This window comes from Argopecten irradians, chromosome 15, assembly GCF_041381155.1.
Source record: "Argopecten irradians isolate NY chromosome 15, Ai_NY, whole genome shotgun sequence".
Classification (NCBI taxonomy): Eukaryota; Metazoa; Mollusca; class Bivalvia; order Pectinida; family Pectinidae; genus Argopecten; species Argopecten irradians.
Genome location: NC_091148.1, coordinates 34,366,541 through 34,392,632, shown reverse-complemented (window position 1 = coordinate 34,392,632; position 26,092 = coordinate 34,366,541). Strand labels below are relative to the sequence as shown.

General features: G+C 34.8%; 1 protein-coding gene across 1 annotated transcript; it reads left to right on the top strand.

Annotated features, from left to right (window-relative positions):
• The first annotated feature begins 102 nt into the window (after positions 1 to 102).
• LOC138308807 (mRNA turnover protein 4 homolog) lies at positions 103 to 24,902 on the top strand. The gene is made up of 7 exons (XM_069249815.1): positions 103 to 392; positions 2,516 to 2,574; positions 12,347 to 12,450; positions 12,642 to 12,791; positions 21,691 to 22,075; positions 23,640 to 23,763; positions 24,756 to 24,902. Exons 1-7 carry the CDS (start codon positions 365 to 367, stop codon positions 24,839 to 24,841), a joined length of 936 nt encoding a protein of 311 aa, XP_069105916.1. The 5' UTR covers positions 103 to 364; the 3' UTR covers positions 24,842 to 24,902.
• The last annotated feature ends 1,190 nt before the right edge of the window (positions 24,903 to 26,092 follow it).

Genomic DNA, 26,092 nt, shown 5'->3' with positions numbered 1-26,092 from the left:
CAGTCTAAATTGATAATTTTATTTTTTAACACAGGAACTATATTTTCTCTTGTTGATAGCAAACTGGAAGCGAGTTATTTGCCCTTGCTTTCCAGAATTTCGGGGATTCATTCTTCGAAACCAAGGAAGACGTTTGACGTCATTGTTACCTAGCAACTGCGCCGACACGCTTGAATATTAAGAACCATACAAAGATCAAATTGATTTGATTTTATTTTATTAATATGTCTGAGACATACACGATACTGATGGATACAATACGATTTTTTCGATTCTTATCAAAAACATTTCACTGATACCCAGCATTCCTATTTCGTTTCACAACTTCCGGTATCATAAACACGTGGATCCAATCAGTGACAGAATGCCGAAGTCAAAAAGAGATAAAAAGAGTAAGCAATATTTATTTCAGTTAAAAGTGAATGACCATCAGAACACTCCATTTAATCTCCATCAAAGAAGCATTAATTAACATTTGCAAACTAACTGTACCTCTCATGAACTTGGGACATATCAACAGCAATGAGCATTTAATCTCCTTCAGAATAGATTTTTTCTTCTTCTTTTTACATGAACGCCGACAAAATATGACGATTATGTCACGATGATCTGTAGGGGTGCAAGGGTGTGAAGGGTTTAAATTTGTGATTTTGATAAAAAAATTTAAGTATATAGATAAAAAGTGTTTGCAGAACTAATGCGTGAGGGCTTCAACAGGTTGGGCACAACCCTGCATATGGGTAACAGTTACCCATTTGAGTAACGGTTACCTGTTTGAGTAATCAATAAGTTACCCAAATGAGGAATATTTTGTAAGAAAAATGCATGAATTTGTTTTAAACTTTTTTATCAAAAAAGGGCGTAATAATTTTGACATGGCACCATTACTAACATAATATAGTACATTATTAATCAAAATGGGACAAACTTCATTGTCTCAATTTCGGTAAAAGTCACAAAATAAACCACCTCCATTGCTTACTATGGTGCTAAAAATAGAAACCATTTAAAACTCATTTAACCATGACATTTGCACTGAATTTCCATGATAGCTTATACACTGAAGTCAATGGAGAGCACCTAAATTGTCATCTTACAACAAAGTTAGACAACAGATTTTGATATTTCACCCACAGAAGCATAGAGTCTTTGATCAGTTGTAAGGCATTCTAAAAATTATGACGCCCTTTTTTGATAATAATTTTTAAAACAACATTATGCGTTTTCTTTTCACATAATTACTCAATTGGGTAACTTATTGATTACTGCAAACAGGTAACTGTTACTCAAATGGGTAACTGTTACCCATATGCAGGGTTGTGCCCAACCTGTTCAAGGGCTACGTTGGAAATGTGTGCATTGAAGTCCTCGAGTGTGGTGCATTGCCATTGTACTGCTGCTACAGGGAGGAGATTCCATTGTGTAATTGTTTGTGGTGAAAATGAATATGTATGCGTCCTTTGTAGCAGAGATTTATCTGAAGGAGTGTGGATTGGAGTGTCTGGTTCTGTGGTCTATTGGTATGAGTATGGTCTGGTATTCGATGGCAACTATATTGTGTATTATTTTGTAGAAAAGTATTAATCTTGTGTGTGGCCGTCGTGTCTGTAGTGTTGGCCAGTTGACTTGATGTATCATGTTTGTAACTGCATGAACTTGTGTCGTGATATTTGTTGTTAACATATCTTGCTGCTCTGCGTTGTGTTTTTTCTATCTGTTGAATTTGGTTTGTGTTGTGGGGATCCCATATGGAAGAGCAGTATTCCAGTTTGGGTCGGTCTAGTGCTTTGTATGCGTGTTCTTTTATATGTGGTGAATTAATTTTTAAGTTGCACTTTAAAAACCCTAGTGATCTGTTTGCATTTGCGGTGATATTATTTATGTGCATGTCCCATTCTAGTTTTTTTGTAGTGTTGGTCCTAAATATTTGCTTGAGTTTACTTGCTCGAGTGTGTGATTGTGGAGTGTGTAGTTGTGATGTATTTTGTTGCATTTTGGTGTAACACTGATGATATTTCATTTATCAGGGTTAAATTTCATTAGCCAGTCTGTTTTACCGATCATAATAGGGTGGGGAGCCACTAGTCCAATCGGACTAGTTCATTAAAATTGGTACTAGTCCGACTGTAAAATTACTAGTCATTAGCATCGGTGCTTAAAGTTGAAGACTGGGTGATCATTTGCATTTTTCAACACATTTTGATTGTATAGTGTATCCAGTTATTTCAGACCGCATCCATCTTTTGTGAGAATTTGCATTCATAAACGCATCCAGACTGTGATTTAGGCCAAGAATTGTAAACTGATCATGACTGAAGTGTTAAAGCAAAACAGCTGTAGATTAAGTAGTCGGACTAGTAAAATCTTTGGGTTTACCGATCCAAATGACTAGCTGCGAAAAAAAAACCACATTTGATCAGAGGGTGATCTGTTAAACTTAGGATAAAACTATGCACCTTTTGAGTGCCTTGTTGACTTTGATATCAATCAAATTTTACTTTGTTTCTGTTATCAGTTTCCCTGACCCAGACGAAGAAGAAGGGACTAGAACTAAAGCAGAAACTTATTGAAGAGGTGAGTTTATCAATGTGGCTCCATCGCCTACACAAAAATCAGAAATGTTCACTATTTCCTACTTATCTACACATAAATAAACGAGGATTTAGAAAATTTTCAATCAGAAACCTTAACATAAAAGGTTTATCATTTTGTGATACTGAAGTTGATTTGCACAGACTGTCTGCAATGGGTATTAGCATTTTTAGGTCACCTGAGACAAAGTCTCATGGTCACCTATTCTAATCGCCTTTCGTCCGTCATAGTCCGTCGTTTGCAAATACAGAGGATTCCGCTTATTTGCATAGGTCATTTTCCAGAAGAAAATATGCAAATAACCGGAGTATTCGAATAGGCGGAGATGACATTTTGCACCTCCGTTTGACCCCACACATATGTATGTGAATAGGCAAATAGATATCGTTTCGTTTACTTGATAAATACCTTAATTATTTACACTTAAAACGAACCACATGTTATTATTTTCGAAGTTGTAAATCGATTTTAATTGTTTAATAACAAAAAATATTCCAATATTAGATTCTTGTTTACGTTAGATCGACACGTGAGTATTTGCTAAACGATCGATATCAAATGCAATTAGATTCCACTAAACAGGATTGGATTTGTGACTACAATTCTAAACTTAAACAATAAACAAATTTACGTACATTTGCCTGGCAAAATGAACTTACGATCGTGATTAAACTTCAAAGTGCCGATCAAGTAGTGTTGCTTTTACACATGTGCATATGAATTCGAAAATGGCGGCAGGTGATGAAGCCATGCGTTCACTCGACCTAAATGTCTTTTGAGAATTCTCCCTGTATTGTTGATCTATACGGCGAATAGCTTGATAACATTTCAGAAATTAATGCATATTCAAGTAGCAATGAAACAATTAACGTAGCAAGTATCTTTTGTATCCTAAGCTTACATACTGTTCGAAACTTGCGGTAGTCATTGCATGCCGACTTTGCATGCTTTTATGTCTCTCGTTCACGAGACGCTTGATACGCACATGTCTGTCGTAGTCAACAAGACTCTGGTTGAACGAGACTACTCATGAATGGCGATTGTTGTAAGGAAGCATGGTTTCTCCAACCGATCGCGAACTAAGGTACGTTACGTTAATAAAAATAAAAATATTTGAAAGTGCACATTCTTTAATTAGATGTTTGAGTCAGTGATTATACTAAAGTTATGATCAACCGCTGCTGATGTAAATCATAACAGCGTCGAATACCTTTGCAGATTCATGCATAAAATAACAAGCCATACTATAACGTTAATCTGTTACCAGGATGATTTCTACTAAAAGCGAAGTATCTTGAAACATATATCGGCGAATTTCGCAAAAAATAAATTGCAAAATTGAAAAATATTCGATTTTATTTTTAGAATTTCCCAAATATTTTATTCAAATAACCGGAGGTCATGTAAAAGTCTATGCAAATACACGGAGTTGAAAAACAAAGATAAAGAAGGAAAAAATCGGGACCGCAGAATTTTATGCAAATAACCGAAATATTCGAATAACCGTTATTCGATTATGTGGAGTCCTCTGTAAACAATTTACATTTTCGACTTCATCTCCAAAACTGCTGAAGCAATGTCAATGCGATTTGCACAAACCTTCTAAGACATAAGGCCAATCAAAATTGTGAATTATATGACCCCCCCACCCCTCAGGGGGCTGTGGGAGGGGCCAAAAGGGGTAAAATTGACTAAAATTTCAAGAAATATTTTCTTCTCCACTTACAGATATCGTATGTATAATCAAATACTCTTCATGGATAGACAGGTCTCAAGGCCCTCTACAAAAATTGTGTCTTATATGACCCTGGGGTCTCAGGTTTATCCCTGGGGAGCGGGTTCAGTTAACTATAGTTTATACAGAGGACTCTACATAATCGAATAACGGTTATTCGAATATTTCGGTTATTTGCATAAAATTCTGCGGTCCCGATTTGTTCCTTCTTTATCTTTGTTTTTCAACTCCGTGTATTTGCATAGACTTTTACATGACCTCCGGTTATTTGAATAAAATATTTGGGAAATTCTCAAAATAAAATCGAATATTTTTCAATTTTGCAATATATTTTTAGCGAAATTCGCCGATACTAGAAATCATCATGGTGACAGATTAACGTTATCGTATGGCTTGTTATTTTATGCATGAATCTGCAAAGGTATTCGACGCTGTTACGATTTACATCAGCAGCGGTTGATCATAACTTTAGTATATTCACTGACTCAAACATCTAATTAAAGCATTTGCACTTTGAAATATGTTTATTTATTACCGTAACGTACCTTAGTTCGCGATCGGTTGGAGAAACCATGCTTCCTTACAACAATCGCCATTCATGAGTAGTCTCGTTCAACCAGAGTCTTGTTGACTTCGACAGACATGTGCGTATCAAGCGTCTCGTTGAACGAGACATAAAAGCATGCAAAGTCGGCGTGCAATGACTACCGCAAGTTTCGTACAGTATGTAAGCTTAGGATACAAAAGATACCTGCTACGTTAATTGTTTCATTGCTACTTGAATATGCATTAATTTCTGAAATGTTATCAAGCTATTCGCCGTATAGATCAACAATACAGGGAGAATTCTCAAAAGACATTTAGGTCGAGTGAACGCATGGCTTCATCACCTGCCGCCATTTTCGAATTCACATGCACATGTGTAAAAGCAACACTACTAGTTGATCGGCACTTTGAAGTTTAATCACGATCGTAAGTTCATTTTGCCAGGCAAATGTACGTAAATTTGTTTATTATTTAGGTTTAGAATTGTAGACACAAATCCAATCCTGTTTAGTAGAATATAATTGCATTTGATCGATCGTTTAGCTGTTTCTCAAATATTCACGTGTCGATCTAACATAAACAAGAATCTAATATTGGAATATTTTTTGTTATTAAACAATTAAAATCGATTTACAACTTCGAAAATAATTACTTGTGGTTCGTTTTAAGTGTAAATAATTTACGTATTTATCAAGTAAACGAAACGATATCTATTTGCCTATTCACATACATATGTGTGGGGTCAAACGGAGGTGCAAAATGTCATCTCCGCCTATTCGAATACTCCGGTTATTTGCATATTTTCTTCTGGAAAATGACCTATGCAAATAAGCGGAATCCTCTGTATAGGAAAAACACATTTTTGAGCATTATTTGGTCATTTGTAATAGGAAATAAGTCAAATGTTACCAGAATTATCCCTATGAAAATGCCATTGAATCCTATTAATACATTTTCCATGACTGATCCCCAGGGGCCTTAGGGGCTGGGCCAATAGGGGTCAAATTAGCTAAAATTTCAAAAAATTTCTTTTAAATTCACAGAATTGATGGAACCAGATACTCTTCAAAGATTGAAAGGTTTTAAGGCTCTTTACAAGAATTGGGAATTTCATGGCCCTTGGTTCTCAGATTTTCCCCTGGGGAGGGGGTAATTTAATAAGTTTATATAGGAAAAACACATTTATGAACATTATTTGCTTAGTTTTCATAGGAAATAAGTCAGACTGGGTTAGAATTATTAGCCTGAGATAGCATTTTAACATCTTATCAAAATTGGTCCAAGCTGATCTCCAGGGGCCAGAGGGGCGCAAAAGGGGTTAAAAATGGCTAAAATTTCAAAATTCTTTCATCTGAATTCACAGATTTGATGGAACCAAATATCTTCATAGATTCAAAAGTCAAATTTATAAAAACACTGACTGACTTCAAGGGCCTGATGAAATATATTTTGTTTATATTGTTGTATATATTTTATATAGTGTTTATATGTCTTTGTTTCATTCTGTATCCGAACTCGGGTACCGTTAAGGCCCATGGGCCTCTTGTTTTATTTAAATACTGACTTGAATACAAAACAAAATATTAAGATATTCTTTGACATCAACAGTTATGACAAATAAAATCAATTTCTATTTCTCAGAAAGTGTTAAAGGGATTCTCCTAAAATTTGATAAGTATACAGAGGATTCCGCTTATTTGAATAAGTCATTTTCCAGAAGAAAATATGCAAATAACCGGAGTATTTTAATAGGCGGAGATGACATTTTGCACCTCCGTTTGACCCCACACATTAGGGCTGAAATGATTCATCGCGATACACATTGAATCGCGATATTTGTATGTCGATACGATTTTACGATACAGCCTTGCGGTTTCGGTTCGATACGATGCAATCTTTAGACTCACACTTAAAGCAATAAATCTTAGTCATATCAAGAATATCAGACACTGGGATCACACCTAAAAGAGGTGTAAAATACTCTCTGAACATCTCTCCACCTGTTTTGATTAACAGCCTGAGCCTATTAAGCCTGGTAGTGAGCTAGTGTCACTATTCACGTGTGTCTGTTACAGAAGTCGACCAGCTGGTCGAGGCGGATTTGGAAACAATCTACCAATATTTAAAGCCCTTACAATAAATGGAATGACTACAGCTAGTAAGAATCACATCAATAGCAAACACTTTTCACATTTGTTAATGGTTTACTCACGTTTTCAGTGTTAAATAGGCCTACATTGGCTGATGGAAGTCATACAATTTGCAATCGTAATGGCCGCCATTTTGGCATTTGGTAATTGTAACAAAGGAGTCGGATAGGTATAACAAAATTCGGATTTAAATTAAATTTTATTAGGTCATCTGACCGAAGGTCAGGATGACCTATTGTCATCGTGTTTCGTCCGTCGTCGTGCGCCGTCCGCCGTCCGCCGTGCGCCGTGCGTCGTGCGTAAGACTATTTATACAAAAGCCTACTCCTCATTCATCCTTTGATGGATTTCATCCATATTTGGTTTGAAGCATCATTAGGGAAGGACAATCATATTTTATATAAATGAGCATGGTCCGACCCCTAGGGGCTGAGGGGTGGGGCACCAAAAGGGCAAATTTTCTTATTTTAAGCTTTAAAATCCTACTCCTCCTTCATCCTTGGATGGATTTCATCATCATATTTGGTGTGAAACTTCATTGGGGAAGGACAATCATATTTTATATAAATGAGCTTGGTCCGACCCCTAGGGTCAGAGGGGCAGGGCCTCAAAAGGGCAAATTTTCTTAATTTTAGCTTTAAAATCCTACTCCTCCTTCATCCTTGGGTTGATTTCATCCATATTTGGTGTGAAACATCATTAGGGAAGGACAATCATATTTTATATAAATGAGCCTGGTCCGACCCCTAGGGTCAGAGGGGCAGGGCCCCAAAAGGGCAAATTTTCTTAATTTTAGCTTTAAAATCCTACTCCTCCTTCATCCTTGGAGGGATTTCATCCATATTTGGTTTGAAACATCATTGGGGAAGGACAATCATATTTTATATAAATGAGCCTGGTCCGACCCCTAGGGGCTGAGGGGTGGGGCCCCAAAAGGGCAAATTTTCTTATTTTAGCTTTAAAATCCTACTCCTCCTTCATCTTTGGATGGATTTCATCCATATTTAGTGTGAAACATCATTAGGTAAGGACATTCATATTTTATATATTTGAGATAGGTGTGACCCCTAGGGGCTGAGGGGTGGGGCCCCAAAAGGGCGAATTTTCTTATTTTAAGCTTTAAAATCCTACTCCTCCTTCATCCTTGGATGGATTTCATCCATATTTGGTGTGAAACATTATTGATGAAAGACAATCATATTTTATATAAATGAGCTTGGTCCGACTCCTAGGGGCTGAATGGTGGGGCCCCAAAAGGGCAAATTTTCTTAATTTTAGCTTTAAAAACCTACTCCTCCTTCATCCTTGGATGGATTTCATCCATATTTGGTGTGAAACATCATTTGGGATGGACAATCATATTTTATATAAATGAGCCTGGTCCGACCCTAGGGGCTGAGGGGTAGGGCCCCAAAAAGGCAAATTTTCTTAATTTTAGCTTTAAAATCCTACTTCTCCTTCATCCTTGGATGGATTTCATCCATATTTGGTGTGAAACATTATTTGGGACGGACAATCATATTTTATATAAATGAGCGTGGTCCAACCCCTAGGGGCTGAGGGGTGGGGCCCCCAAAGGGCAAATTTTCTTAATTTTAGCTTTAAAATCCTACTCCTCCTTCATCCTTGGATGGATTTCATCTATATTTAGTGTAAAACATTATTGGGGAAGGATAATCATATTTGATGTAAATGAGCGTGGTCCAACCCCTAGGGACTGAGGGGTGGGGCCTCAAATGGGCAAATTTTCTTAATTTTAGCTTTAAAATCCTACTCCTCCTTCATCCTTGGATGGATTTCATCCATATTTGATGTGAAACATCATTGGGGACGGACAATCATATTTGATATAAATGAGCCTGGTCCGACCCCTAGGGGCTGAGAGGTGGGGCCCTAAATGGGGAAATTTTCTTAATTTTAGCTTTAAAATCCTTCTCCTCCTTCATCCTTGGATGGATTTCATCCATATTTGGTGTGAAACTTCATTAGGGAAGGACAATCATATTTTATATAAATGAGCCTGGTCCGACCCCTAGGGGCTGAGAGGTGGGGCCCTAAATGGGGAAATTTTCTTAATTTTAGCTTTAAAATCCTACTCCTCCTCCATCCTTGGATGAATTTTATCCATATTTGGTGTGAAGCATCATTGGGGAAACACAATTATATTTTATATAAATGAGTCTAGTCTGAACCCTAGGAACTGAGGGGTGGGGCCCCAAAAGGGCAAATTTTCTTAATTTTAGCTGGCTCACTTCCTGTTTTAAGGTTTCAGTCTCGATCTCAATAAAAATTGGTCTATAGGGGTTTTAATTGATGACGAACAACATGCAAACATTTTCGTAAAGATTTTGGTATTCCAAGATGGCCACTGGCCCACTTCCTGTTTTAAGGTTTCAGTCTCCGATCTCGATGAAAATTGGTCTAAAGGGGTTTTAATTGATGCCGAACAACATGCAAACATTTTCGTAAAGATTTTGGTATTCCAAGATGGCCGCTGGCCCACTTCCTGTTTTAAGGTTTCAGTCTCTGATCTCAATGAAAATTGGTCTATAGGGGTTTTAATTGATGCCGAACAACATGCAAACATTTTCGTAAAGATTTTGGTATTCCAAGATGGTCGCTGGCCAACTTCCTGTTTTAAGGTTTCAGTCTCCGATCTCAATGAAAATTGGTCTATAGTGGTTTTAATTGATTCAGAAGGGGGAACTTTAGGTAAGGACAATCATATTTTATAAAGGACCGAGGTAAGACCCATGGGGATAGTATGACCGAGGTCCAAAATGGGAGCTTTGCTGAAATTTGGCTTTAAAATCTGACTCCTCCTTATATTAATCCTTGAATGGGTTTCGACCATATTTGGATGAAGGGCTACCAAGTTGGTTCAACAAATGACATTTACCTTTTTCAGAAACTTACATATTCAACTAAGGAGTTCCTTGTATTGTTTATATTAATCGTTAACCAATACTTTTTACTGTGACTTTGTTGTTTTGTGCCATGAGTCAGATGACCGTTAAGGCCCATGGGCCTCTTGTTAATGTTATATGGCCTACTACTCAAATGTCAATAAATTTTACTAGTATAAAAACAATTTGTATTGAAATTTTATGAACACAGATTTTTTTTTCTCTTAAACATAATTAAATGTAATAATTTAATTAGTAGGTCAAAATTTATTTTATTAGTAATTTAATTAGTAGGTCAAAAGATTTTTTATCAGTATTTTAGGTATATAGCTAGTTGTTTTGAGAACAAGCTCACAATAAAATGATAATTATTTATAGTTTTGAATCCTGTTCAATTAATTTAAAGAGATATTTGAATATACTAATTAAATCTCTGATTTAAATAAGTATATTATTGCTTTAGAATTATTTCAAGTAGACATATGAACTTAGTATTATTATTTTTTGTTACAGTTAGATGGCTACATATACTTATACTCATGATCAAGTAATCAATTATTTTTTTTTACCTTTTTTTGTAATAATTGGAAAAATTTATGTTTGTTTACATCAAACATAAAAAATGTCTCTTTTAGGTATGATTTATTAATGCTTTAGTTGTACATTTTAAAATCCAGATGTAAAAAAACTGTTGAAAACGCAAGATGGCACAAAACAGAAGTATCGTATCGAAAATAATCGAATCGATAGGCATGTATCGTGATACGTATCGTATCGGACTACTGGTGTATCGTTGCAGCCCTACCACACATATGTATGTGAACAGGCAAATAGATATTGTTTGGTTTACTTGATAAATACGTAAATTATTTACACTTTAAACGAACAACAAGTAATTATTTTTGAAGTTGTAAATCGATTTTAATTGTTAAATAACAAAAAATATTCCAATATTAGATTCTTGTTTACGTTAGATCGACACGTGAATCTTTGAGGCCCAGAGTAATCATATTTGGCCTGTATTATGCTGAGATGAAGGGCTACAAAAATTGTGAAAATAAATGACCTTGACATACATTCAAGGTCACTGGGGTCAAATAGGCTGAAATCTTAGAACAACTTCTTCTAACAATCTGATAGGCCCAGAGTACTAATATTTAGCCTGTAGCATGCTTGGATAAAATGCTACCAAAGTTGTGAAAATGAATGATCTTGACCCACTTTCAAGGTCATAGGGTCATATAGATTAAAATCTTTGAACGACTTCTTCTAACTAACCGATAGGTCAAGGGTACTCATATTTGGCCTGTAGCATGCTGGAATGAAGGGCTACCAACTTTGTTAAAATGAATGACGTTGACCTACTTTCAAGGTCACAGGGGTCAAATAGGCTAAAATTTTTGTATGACTTCTTCTAACTAACGAAAGGTCCAGGGTACTCATATTTGGCCTGTTGCATGCTGAAATAAAGGGCTACGAAAGTTGTGAAAATGATCTTGACCTACTTGCAAGGTCACAGGGGTCAAATAGGCTAAAATCTTTGAATTACCTCTTTTAACTAGCTGAAAGACCCAATGTATTCATATTTTGTCTGCAGCATACTTTGATAAAGGTCTAATTAAGTTGTGAAAAAGAATGACCTTGAAGTACATATACTTTCAAGGTCATGAGGGTAAAATAGGCTAAAATCTTTGAATGACTTAATTCTTCTAACTTACTGAAAGGCCCAAGGTATTCATATTAATCCGGTAGCATGCTGAGATAAAGGGCTCTACCACAGTTGTGAAGAAATGAATGAACTTTGCCTTACTTTCATAGTACCCATGGGTACTAAATATTTAATATCTTGAATTTTGAACAACTCAAGTTCTTCCAGTGTGATTTAGCTGGTACTTGCATGAAATGATCCTGACCTGATCCCAACAAAGTGTAATTCGTGTGGTTGATCCAAAATCCAAAATGGTCTCCACAGCTGCTATCTTGAAAACATATTTTGAACTTCTTCTAAAGTTCGATCCATGCGATTTGGCCGAAACTTGCATCCTGACATGGTCCCGACGAAGTGTTATTATTTTTCGGGTTGATCCGAAATCCAAGATAGCTGCTACAGTGATGGCTAAAACTTGCCTGGAATGACCCTGATATGATCTTGACAAAGTGTTGTTACATCTCTGGTTGATCCCAAAGATCGCTATCATGACACCATATCTTATTAATTTCCAATACGGCTATTGCCAAGGTAGTCAGATGATCGTTAAGGCCTTGGGCCTCTTAGTTTTTTTCGTTGACTGGCATAGATCATTCTATGGTGGATGCCAAGATCCCTCTTGAATCTCTTGTTCATACAGCTTGGTGGCTTCAATTTGAATAATGTGTTTCTTTGTGTTTCATCTGATTTTGATATTTAAATTCCACAGATAAGGAATTGTGCTGATAAGTATGCCAGGATCTTCACATTTTCTGTCCATAACATGAGAAATGTACAACTGAAGGAAGTCCGCAATGACTGGCACAACAGCAGGTGAGTTTATCAGCTGGTTCTTACAGACCGTAGAAAGCACAGTAAAGCCCTATCATGTTTACTGGATTTGCTATTTGATAAATCCAAAAAGAAATCAATGATTTACCTTTAGTTTACAATAAAATCCCAGAAACATACTAATCACTACAAAGATTTGAGTATTGTATGTTTTCTTATTTTCCGTTTTGCAGGTTTTTCTTTGGTAAAAACAAAGTTATGTCCCTTGCACTTGGCAGGACACCAGAGGATGAATGTAGAGACGGTATTCATAAACTCAGCAGTCAACTCCATGGTCAGACAGGCCTGCTATTCACAAATAAACCTAAAGATGAAGTTTTAGAGTAAGTTCTCAAAGCCCCTCACAAACAAACCAAAAGATGAAATTTAAGAGTAAATTCTGAAGGCTTCTCACAAAACAAACCCAAAGATGAAGTTTTAGAGTAAGTTCTCAGGGCCCCTCACAAACAAACCCAAAGATGAAGTTTTAGAGTAAGTTCTCAAGGCTTCTCACAAACAAACCCAAAGATGAAGTTTTAAAGGAGTTCTCAAGGCTCCTCACAAACAAACCCAAAGAGGAAGTTTTAGAGTAAGTTCTCAAGGCTCCTCACAAACAAACCCAAAGATGAAGTTTTAGAGGAAGTTCTCAAGGCTCCTCACAAACAAACTCAAAGAGACGATGTTTTAGAGTAAGTTCTCAAGACCCCTCACAAACAAACCCAAAGAGGAAGTTTTAGAGTATGTTCTTAAGGCTCCTCACAAACAAACCTAAATATGAAGTTTTAGAGTAAGTTCTTAAGGCTCCTCACAAACAAACCCAAAGATGAAGTTTTAGAGTAAGTTCTCAAGACCCCTCACGAACAAACCCAAAGAGGAAGTTTTAGAGTAAGTTCTCAAGGCTTCTCACAAACAAACCCAAAGATGAAGTTTTAGAGTAAGTTCTCAAGGCTCCTCACAAACAAACCCAAATATGAAGTTCTAGATTAAGTTCTCAAGGCTTCTCACAAAACCAACCCAAAGATGAAGTTTTAGAGTATGTTCTTAAAGCTCCTCACAAACAAACCCAAACATGAAGTTTTAGAGTAAGTTCTTAAGGCTCCTCACAAACAAACCCAAATATGAAGTTCTAGAGTAAGTTCTCAAAGCCCCTCACAAACAAACCAAAAGATGAAGTTTTTGATTAATGAAGTTTCAAGACAGTTCACAAACAGTCCCCAGATGATGTTCTAGAGCATTTTCTCCACGCTTTTCTCAGAAAAAAACTCAAAAATGAAGTTTAAGAGTACCTGTAAGTTTACAAGGCATAAACTCTTCCAAAACACATAGATGAAGTTTTAATTTTGAAGACTCAATCTACACAAACAAACCCAAAGAGGAAGTTTTAGAGTATGTTCTTAAGGCTCCTCACAAACAAACCTAAACATGAAGTTTTAGAGTAAGTTCTTAAGGCTCCTCACAAACAAACCCAAAGATGAAGTTTTAGAGTAAGTTCTCAAGACCCCTCACGAACAAACCCAAAGAGGAAGTTTTAGAGTAAGTTCTCAAGGCTTCTCACAAACAAACCCAAAGATGAAGTTTTAAAGGAAGTTCTCAAGGCTCCTCACAAACAAACCCAAAGATGAAGTTTTAGAGTATGTTCTTAAAGCTCCTCACAAACAAACCCAAACATGAAGTTTTAGAGTAAGTTCTTAAGGCTCCTCACAAATAACCCAAATATGAAGTTCTAGAGTAAGTTCTCAAAGCCCCTCACAAACAAACCAAAAGATGAAGTTTTTGATTAATGAAGTTTCAAGACAGTTCACAAACAGTCCCCAGATGATGTTCTAGAGCATTTTCTCCACGCTTTTCTCAGTGTGTAAATCAAACAACATATAAAACAGAGGGGTAGATATAAAATCATTTAGTTTTGTATGATGATGTGTGGTGTATAGTATATCAACAACATATAGTCTACAGAGGGGTAGATATATAAAATCATTTAGTTTTGTATGATGATGTGTGGTGTATAGGTATATCAACAACATATAGTCTACAGAGGGGTATATATAAAATCATTTAGTTTTGTATGATGATGTGTGGTGTATAGGTATATCAACAAACATATAGTCTACAGAGGGGTATATATAAAATCATTTAGTTTTGTATGATGATGTGTGGTGTATATCAACAAACATATAGTCTACAGAGGGGTAGATATATAAAATCATTTAGTTTTGTATGATGATGTGTGGTGTATAGGTATATCAACAACATATAGTCTACAGAGGGGTAGATATAAAATTCATTTAGTTTTGTATGATGTGTGGTGTATAGTATATCAACAACATATAGTCTACAGAGGGGTAGATATAAAATCATTTAGTTTTGTATGATGATGTGTGGTGTATATCAACAACATATAGTCTACAGAGGGGTATATATAAAATCATTTAGTTTTGTATGATGATGTGTGGTGTATAGGTATATCAACAACATATAGTCTACAGAGGGGTAGATATAAAATCATTTAGTTTTGTATGATGATGTGTGGTGTATATCAACAACATATAGTCTACAGAGGGGTAGATATAAAATCATTTAGTTTTGTATGATGATGTGTGGTGTATAGGTATATCAACAACATATAGTCTACAGAGGGGTATATATAAAATCATTTAGTTTTGTATGATGTGTGGTGTATAGGTATATCAACAACATATAGTCTACAGAGGGGTAGATATAAAATCATTTAGTTTTGTATGATGATGTGTGGTGTATAGGTATATCAACAACATATAGTCTACAGAGGGGTAGATATAAAATCATTTAGTTTTGTATGATGATGTGTGGTGTATAGGTATATCAACAACATATAGTCTACAGAGGGGTAGATATAAAATCATTTAGTTTTGTATGATGATGTGTGGTGTATAGGTATATCAACAACATATAGTCTACAGAGGGGTATATATAAAATCATTTAGTTTTGTATGATGATGTGTGGTGTATAGGTATATCAACAACATATAGTCTACAGAGGGGTAGATATAAAATCATTTAGTTTTGTATGATGATGTGTGGTGTATATATCAACAACATATAGTCTACAGAGGGGTATATATAAAATCATTTAGTTTTGTATGATGATGTGTGGTGTATAGGTATATCAACAACATATAGTCTACAGAGGGGTAGATATAAAATCATTTAGTTTTGTATGTGATGATGTGTGGTGTATAGGTATATCAACAACATATAGTCTACAGAGGGGTATATATAAAATCATTTAGTTTTGTATGATGATGTGTGGTGTATAGGTATATCAACAACATATAGTCTACAGAGGGGTAGATATAAAATCATTTAGTTTTGTATGATGATGTGTGGTGTATAGGTATATCAACAACATATAGTCTACAGAGGGGTATATATAAAATCATTTAGTTTTGTATGATGATGTGTGGTGTATAGGTATATCAACAACATATAGTCTACAGAGGGGTAGATATAAAATCATTTAGTTTTGTATGATGATGTGTGGTGTATAGGTATATCAACAACATATAGTCTACAGAGGGGTAGATATAAAATCATTTAGTTTTGTATGATGATGTGTGGTGTATAGGTATATCAACAACATATAGTCTACAGAGGGGTATATATAAAATCATTTAGTTTTGTATGATGATGTGTGGTGTATAGGTATATCAACAACATATAGTCTACAGAGGGGTAGATATAAAATCATTTAGTTTTGTATGATGATGTGTGGTGTATAGGTATATCAACAACATATAGTCTACAGAGGGGTATATATAAAATCATTTAGTTTTGTATGATGATGTGTGGTGTATAGGTATATCAACAACATATAGTCTACAGAGGGGTAGATATAAAATCATTTAGTTTTGTATGATGATGTGTGGTGTATAGGTATATCAACAACATATAGTCTACAGAGGGGTAGATATAAAATCATTTAGTTTTGTATGATGATGTGTGGTGTATAGGTATATCAACAACATATAGTCTACAGAGGGGTAGATATAAAATCATTTAGTTTTGTATGATGATGTGTGGTGTATAGGTATATCAACAACATATAGTCTACAGAGGGGTATATATAAAATCATTTAGTTTTGTATGATGATGTGTGGTGTATAGGTATATCAACAACATATAGTCTACAGAGGGGTATATATAAAATCATTTAGTTTTGTATGATGATGTGTGGTGTATAGGTATATCAACAACATATAGTCTACAGAGGGGTAGATATAAAATCATTTAGTTTTGTATGATGATGTGTGGTGTATAGGTATATCAACAACATATAGTCTACAGAGGGGTATATATAAAATCATTTAGTTTTGTATGATGATGTGTGGTGTATAGGTATATCAACAACATATAGTCTACAGAGGGGTATATATAAAATCATTTAGTTTTGTATGATGATGTGTGGTGTATAGGTATATCAACAACATATAGTCTACAGAGGGGTAGATATAAAATCATTTAGTTTTGTATGATGATGTGTGGTGTATAGGTATATCAACAACATATAGTCTACAGAGGGGTAGATATAAAATCATTTAGTTTTGTATGATGATGTGTGGTGTATAGGTATATCAACAACATATAGTCTACAGAGGGGTATATATAAAATCATTTAGTTTTGTATGATGATGTGTGGTGTATAGGTATATCAACAACATATAGTCTACAGAGGGGTATATATAAAATCATTTAGTTTTGTATGATGTGTGGTGTATAGGTATATCAACAACATATAGTCTACAGAGGGGTAGATATAAAATCATTTAGTTTTGTATGATGATGTGTGGTGTATAGGTATATCAACAACATATAGTCTACAGAGGGGTAGATATAAAATCATTTAGTTTTGTATGATGATGTGTGGTGTATAGGTATATCAACAACATATAGTCTACAGAGGGGTATATATAAAATCATTTAGTTTTGTATGATGTGTGGTGTATAGGTATATCAACAACATATAGTCTACAGAGGGGTATATATAAAATCATTTAGTTTTGTATGATGATGTGTGGTGTATAGGTATATCAACAACATATAGTCTACAGAGGGGTAGATATAAAATCATTTAGTTTTGTATGATGATGTGTGGTGTATAGGTATATCAACAACATATAGTCTACAGAGGGGTAGATATAAAATCATTTAGTTTTGTATGATGATGTGTGGTGTATAGGTATATCAACACATATAGTCTACAGAGGGGTAGATATAAAATCATTTAGTTTTGTATGATGTGTGGTGTATAGGTATATCAACAACATATAGTCTACAGAGGGGTAGATATAAAATCATTTAGTTTTGTATGATGTGTGGTGTATAGGTATATCAACAACATATAGTCTACAGAGGGGTAGATATAAAATCATTTAGTTTTGTATGATGATGTGTGGTGTATAGGTATATCAACAACATATAGTCTACAGAGGGGTATATATAAAATCATTTAGTTTTGTATGATGATGTGTGGTGTATATCAACAACATATAGTCTACAGAGGGGTAGATATAAAATCATTTAGTTTTGTATGATGATGTTGTGTGTGTATAGGTATATCAACAACATATAGTCTACAGAGGGGTAGATATAAAATCATTTAGTTTTGTATGATGATGTGTGGTGTATAGGTATATCAACAACATATAGTCTACAGAGGGGTAGATATAAAATCATTTAGTTTTGTATGATGATGTGTGGTGTATAGGTATATCAACAACATATAGTCTACAGAGGGGTAGATATAAAATCATTTAGTTTTGTATGATGATGTGTGGTGTATAGGTATATCAACAACATATAGTCTACAGAGGGGTAGATATAAAATCATTTAGTTTTGTATGATGTGTGTGTGTATAGGTATATCAACAACATATAGTCTACAGAGGGGTAGATATAAAATCATTTAGTTTTGTATGATGATGTGTGGTGTATAGTAGGTATCAACAACATATAGTCTACAGAGGGGTATATATAAAATCATTTAGTTTTGTATGATGATGTGTGGTGTATAGGTATATCAACAACATATAGTCTACAGAGGGGTATATATAAAATCATTTAGTTTTGTATGATGATGTGTGGTGTATAGGTATATCAACAACATATAGTCTACAGAGGGGTATATATAAAATCATTTAGTTTTGTATGATGATGTGTGGTGTATAGGTATATCAACAACATATATAGTCTACAGAGGGGTATATATAAAATCATTTAGTTTTGTATGATGATGTGTGGTGTATAGGTATATCAACAACATATAGTCTACAGAGGGGTAGATATAAAATCATTTAGTTTTGTATGATGATGTGTGTGTATATCAACAACATATAGTCTACAGAGGGGTAGATATAAAAATCATTTAGTTTTGTATGATGATGTGTGTGTATAGGTATATCAACAACATATAGTCTACAGAGGGGTAGATATAAAATCATTTAGTTTTGTATGATGATGTGTGGTGTATAGGTATATCAACAACATATAGTCTACAGAGGGGTAGATATAAAATCATTTAGTTTTGTATGATGTGTGGTGTATAGGTATTTTAGATATAAAATCATTTAGTTTTGTATGATGATGTGTGGTGTATATCAACAACATATAGTCTACAGAGGGGTAGATATAAAATCATTTAGTTTTGTATGATGATGTGTGGTGTATAGGTATATCAACAACATATAGTCTACAGAGGGGTAGATATAAAATCATTTAGTTTTGTATGATGATGTGTGGTGTATAGGTATATCAACAACATATAGTCTACAGAGGGGTAGATATAAAATCATTTAGTTTTGTATGATGATGTGTGGTGTATATCAACAACATATAGTCTACAGAGGGGTAGATATAAAATCATTTAGTTTTGTATGATGATGTGTGGTGTATAGGTATATCAACAACATATAGTCTACAGAGGGGTAGATATAAAATCATTTAGTTTTGTATGATGTGTGGTGTTATGTCTACAGAGGGTATGATGTTTGTGGTGTGTGTATATCAACAACATATAGTCTACAGAGGGGTAGATATAAAATCATTTAGTTTTGTATGATGATGTGTGGTGTATAGGTATATCAACAACATATAGTCTACAGAGGGGTATATATAAAATCATTTAGTTTTGTATGATGATGTGTGGTGTATATAATTAATATATCAACAACATATAGTCTACAGAGGGGTATATATAAAATCATTTAGTTTTGTATGATGATGTGTGGTGTATAGGTATATCAACAACATATAGTCTACAGAGGGGTAGATATAAAATCATTTAGTTTTGTATGATGATGTGTGTGTATATATCAACAACATATAGTCTACAGAGGGGTAATATAAAATCATTTAGTTTTGTATGATGATGTGTGGTGTATAGGTATATCAACAACATATAGTCTACAGAGGGGTAGATATAAAATCATTTAGTTTTGTATGATGATGTGTGGTGTATAGGTATATCAACAACATATAGTCTACAGAGGGGTAGATATAAAATCATTTAGTTTTATATGATGATGTGTGGTGTATATCAACAACATATAGTCTACAGAGGGGTATATATAAAATCATTTAGTTTTGTATGATGTGTGGTGTTTAGGTATATCAACAACATATAGTCTACAGAGGGGGATATATAAAATCATTTAGTTTTGCATGATGATGTGTGGTGTATAGGTATATGATGATGTGTTGTGTATAGGTATATCAACAACATAAAGTAAGCACTGTTTCACCATATTTTCCATTAAAATAATTTTTCACAATCATTCCGTCATTTTTAGGACATCTGACCCAAAAGGTTAGGATGACCTGTAGTCATCATCTTTCGTCCGTCGTCGTGCACCGTCCACCGTGCGTAAACTTTTCACATTTTGAACTTCTTCTCCAGTTCTACCAGTGAGATTTAGCTGAAACTTGCCTGAAATGATCTTGACGTGGTCCTCACAAAGTGTTGGTTTTTTTTGGTCGATCCGAAATCCAAAATGGCCACCACATTCGCCATCTTGAAAACACATTTTGAACTTCTCAAGTTCTACAGCTGGGAATCGGCTGAAACTTACATGAAGTTATCCTGACATGGTCCAGACAAAGTCACTAAGTGTGGTTACATCTCTGGTTGATCCTAAATCGAAGATGGCTGCCATGACACTATATCTAATGAATTTTCTCTACAATTTTAGCCAAGGTAGCTTGTCAGATGACTGTTAAAACACTTGGGCCTTTTGTTACAGTTGTCCCTGATAAAAAAACCACTTGCTAAAATATGCAAGTACATATTTTTTCACTTGCTATTCTGATATATCTACTTGCAAAAAGCAATTAAAACAGCCAGATATTTGAGCCCTTCAGTTATGTTACACTCATAAACAAATATATCTATAACAATCAGCACCTACCTGCAAGGGCAGATAACTCTATAGTATGCAAATACAAGGTATCAAGTACACCTATATAGTTAAAGTTTGTTATCGCTATTTCTCAGAAAGTACTGAAGGGATCTGCCTCAAATTTCATATGTAGGTCCCCCTAGGACGCTAGCTGTACATATTGCATTTAAGGATCAATCGGTCAACAAGATGGCCACCAGGCAGCCATCTTGGATTTTGATAGTTAAAGTTTGATATCGCTATTTCTCAGAAAGAAATGAAGGGATCTCACAAATTTCATATGTTGGTTCCCCTAGGACCCTAGTTGTGCATATTGCATTTTTGGACTGATCGGTCAAGAAGATTGCCGCCAGGCAGCCATCTTGAATTTTGATAGTTTAAGTTTGTTATCGCTATTTCTCAAAAAGTGCTGAAGGGATCTATCTCAAATTTCATATGTAGGTTCCTCTAGGGCCCTTGTTTTGGGACCAATCAATCAACAAGATGGCCACCAAGGAGCCATCTTGGATTTTGATAGTTGAAGTTTGTTACTGCTATTTCTCAGAAAGTACTGATGCGATCTGTCTCAAATTTTGTATGTAGTATGTTTGAAAAAAGTTTGAAAAGCAGAGAAAAGATCCATCTTTTCATTGTCAGACAAAGATCATTCTTTGGTGGGTGCCAAGATCCCTCTGGAATCTCTTGTTTATTTATGCCCAGGCGCTTAGTGAAAAGTTCTTGGTGTAATAGTACTGATATTGTTTATTGATAAACTTAACAAATATGAAGCTTATTCCAAAGTGATGTGGGTAAAGTAAAACTTGAAATCACCATGAGATTCCCGGGAACGTGCTTGCTGCCCGTTCCACCACGGACCGTCTAGAAGTTTTGTTACGGCATCGTACACACTGTTACGTTTTGTTACGTCAATCCCGTTTTATTACGTCCTGTTGCGTTCACCGTCTGTACCGTGGGTAATTACACATGGTACAATATACTGGATAAAACTACTAGATAAAATGTATACCGGGGTATATTTATTATTTTCATTTGTTATGAGTGAATATCTTATAGGTAGTAGAGTATTTAATAGACAGTTATTTTGTGTGAATTGCTGTAATGGTTCTTGGCTTTCCTTGACAGGTACAGTGACACTCTTACGTGAATATAAGGTCTGTGATAAAGACGATGTTTTAACTCCAGAACAAGCTAGAATATTGGTGAGTACAAACTGTGTGCATATTGAATGGATACAAAACAAAAAAAAACACTCATACTTAGAACATCTTTCATTATACATCTCAAACTATCACCGTGCTACTTGTCAATCAGGACCTTAATCTGGATATCTGTTTATTCTTGCTTAAGTTATAGCAATTAAAACCTACATAATCTGGATATTGTCAAAACCAGGCATACTTGCTGGTCTTGCTAACATTTCGTTGAATAGACAAGTTATACTGTGTAGGAAATTAAAGATGCTCCACCGCCGACAGAGTATAAATGATATTCATCATTTGAACAATAATTGGTGTTTAATCATGGATATATTCCTAATTAGCACAAAAAAAATGATATAAAATAATTTGTTTCGCCTTTGATGCATGCACAATCAGTACTTCATTTCAAACAGAATATAGTGCCATGGAATTTTTTTGGGATGCAATTAATTATTTTCATATTTTTAACTTGAAGTAAAATTAGAAGCTCAAACTTTTCAATAGTGATAATGGTGTGAAGTAAATAACTTTTGTAACTGAAGGAAAATACTAAATTGTCTGCTCTTGTTTGTGATAATGAAAAATACCATTTGTCAGCAATGGAGCATCTTTAAGTAAATTTAATTGAAAATGTATCTATGAGGATTTGGATTGTTACATACATTTTATTTTATTTATACAATAAATGCTTAAATTTTCTGCTATCTGTTTAGCATACATATTGTAAACAGACTATACATATTGGAAACAGACTGCCGTACAGCCATTTCTAATATGATATACAGAATTTACTCGTGCAATGAAATTTTGCATGTTACTGAAGATAATAATTGCTATGAATAGTTGGTAGCTTTGGCATGAAATTTAATCACCTTATTAAGAGTGGAACAAAACTGGTAGACAACATAGAGCATTTGTTTTCTTATATCATGTATGGTATTTTACATCATTGCTGAAATAATATAGATTGGCTGGACATTAGTGGTGTTCCGATTAATCAAGTTCGTCGAGTATTGTTGGTTTGAGGTGTTTGATCAATTAATTAAGAAATCTGTAATCAAGTTTGTCGGATTTTCCGGCACCATGATAAACGAAAGTACAAAGTTAGCTGATCACTAAAACATGCAAAAAAAATCATAGCCAACTTGTAAAAATCTTTCCCTTGTGTATGGTTGTCACTCATATCATTTCAAATTTGAAGTGTCTAAACGAATTGAAGAGCGCATAAGCACTACGTAGTAATGTAAACATTCAGATGAGCATGATTTGTGAAGAAAATAAGCGACATGAAAACATGACAGCACAGAGAGACCTCACGATTGTAAGCCTTGGAAGGAAATTTTTATATGAGACTTGTTTTTACATCAAGGAAAAAAAATCGATTTTAATTGATCATTGATTGGTTAAATAAAACTGATGATCGACCGTGAAATTTCAACCGATTCCCAACACTACTGGCCATAACATGCTGTAAACAACCATTAAAGCTTATATAAGTTGGTAAAGAAATTATGATCAAATTTTTCTGAATATTGCAATATATTGTATTTTTGATTTTGAACAGAAACTCTTTGGTCACATGATGGCTGAGTTCCACATCACATTAGAAGGCATGTGGGAGAAAAATAAGTGGAGAATTTTAGCAGACCGACCTGAACCCATCGTACCTCCTAAAGTCACTGTCAGACGTAAGTATTATCATATCAACCCCAAACTTGGAAATGAATCCTAAAAGGTTCCCATGTAACTGCACTCAATTTTCATCTCCATGTATCACTTTTCATTATTTTTCCTTGGTTATATGTTATAAACTGATAATTCAAGATTCTATCAAGATCAAGTAAATTTAGATGTAAGTAATCAAAAGATTGATCTCTCATAATTATTTCAAATCCACAATAATTATAAATTACTTGAAGAATAGTTAAATATTTACACTTCCAACCACTTTACAAACTTGATATTACCACAAAGCTAATAACATAGTAACTCTGGGAAATAAAAAATGAATTATGTATGTGAAGAAAGATAATTGAACAGTATTACCGGTGAACCGATGTTTAATATATGCCAACATGCATCAGTGGACTGTTATTTTAAGGATCACAATACCTCCAGCTTAAACCATCATGTTTCATCCGTCGTCGTCTGCCATGGGTCATAGTATTTATTACAGAATTACCTGCCCTTGCGAGTACATATTATTTATGACCTAGCTCATTAGTTTTTAGCGAAAATTATGTCATTCTCTCTGAACAAAAATATGACGTTATGCTCACCTTACAAAAACTAATAACTCATAATAAGGGGAGCTATCCCTGGCTGTAATATGCAAATACAATATACCTATGAAAACTGTGAGGGGGACACAAATACAATATACCTATGAAAACTGTGAGGGGGACACAAATACAATATACCTATGAAAACTGTGAGGGGGACACAAATACAATATACCTATGAAAACTGTGAGGGGGACACAAATACAATATACCTATGAAAACTGTGAGGGGGACACAAATACAATATACCTATGAAAACTGTGAGGGGGACACAAATAGATACATTGATCCACGTTATCTCTGTATGACGATACTAAGGTCTTAAGTGATATTAGATTGGGAAAGTGAGCAAGCTGATTACAGTGTAATAAAGTTTATATAAAATTGTGTGTTTTCAGCCAAGAAGAAGAAGGATGACGATGAGGAGGAAGTTGAAGCAGACATGGAAGGAGACGACGTATTAGACAGTGACGAAGAAACATGAACATTTCTACAATGTGTACTTGTATATGTTTTGTATGTGTAGTAAACTGTCCTGTAAACCAGGTCTGGGTCTGTATTATCTTATACCTATTACAGAGTTAGCTCCCTTGCGGGTAGGTATCGATTGTTACCTTATTATTTTGTGAGCACAATTCTTGTGGTTTTCTCCGAAAAATATGACGTTACGCTGCTTGCAAACGCATGACGTCACAATCAATTCCTACCAGCAAGGGCAGATAACTATGTAATATGCAAATACAGAATAAACACAGTTTCAGTAGTTGCTGAAGATGGAGATTATTCTATCACACTGACACAAACATGGGGATCTTCTGTAGGTATTGCATCCTCAATAGTCAGAGGGTTATAATCACTGTTGTTATGTCCACCTTATCAGAAAGTTCTATAGATATAGATACTGTAATTTCAGAGTGGATGCTGTTCTCAAGATTGTGTTGGGATATTGTTATGACGCCAAAAGTTTGATTCTCAAAATAATAAGTGATGTTGATAAAAAAAATCTGTATATATATGTCTTATCTTCAGCTCGTACAATGTGATACCCAATAACGTTTATGCAGGACTATTGTTTCTATTGCTGATAGAATGACGTCAAAAGATGATATCCCATGCTAATGTCATTTCAGTGGGATGATTACAGATAATAACGTTCTATCACCACTGGAGATACTAGTCCGCACACACGTTATCAGGTATCACGTGGTACATGTACATAATAACTCCCATTAGCCCACCATCATCTGTGATGCCTCATCTGTCCATCTTTCCATCCGTTAACAATTCTTGTTACCACTATTTATCAGAAAATAATGCAGGATCTTTCTCAAATTTCATAGTTAGGGTTTCCTAGGACCTTTGTTGTGCATATTGCATTCGAGGAGTGATCGGTCAACAAGATGACTGACAGGCAGCATATTAGATTTTGATATTTGAAATTTCTTACCACTCTTTCACAGAAAGTACTCAAAAGATCTGTCTAAAATTTCATTTGTAGGTATCCCTAGGACTCTTGTTGTGCCTTTTGTATTTTGTGACTGATCAATCAACAAGATGGCCGACAAGCAGCCATCTTGGATTTTGGTAGTTGAGGTTTGAAAAGCAGAGATATAGATCACTCTTTGGTGGCCGCCAAGATCCCTCTGGGATTTTTTTGTTGAATCTTGCATAATTCTATCCTGTAGATAGATACATTTAAATCATTGTGAAAGATTGTTGTTGGTCAGCACCTGTC

Bases quoted from the DNA above. Each gene is read 5' to 3' on its own strand.
- LOC138308807 (XM_069249815.1), top strand. From the start codon at position 365: ATGCCGAAGTCAAAAAGAGATAAAAAGA. The intron at 393-2,515 runs GTAAGCAATATT...TTCTGTTATCAG, and splicing joins GTCAAAAAGAGATAAAAAGA to TTTCCCTGACCCAGACGAAG. The intron at 2,575-12,346 runs GTGAGTTTATCA...TAAATTCCACAG, and splicing joins AGCAGAAACTTATTGAAGAG to ATAAGGAATTGTGCTGATAA.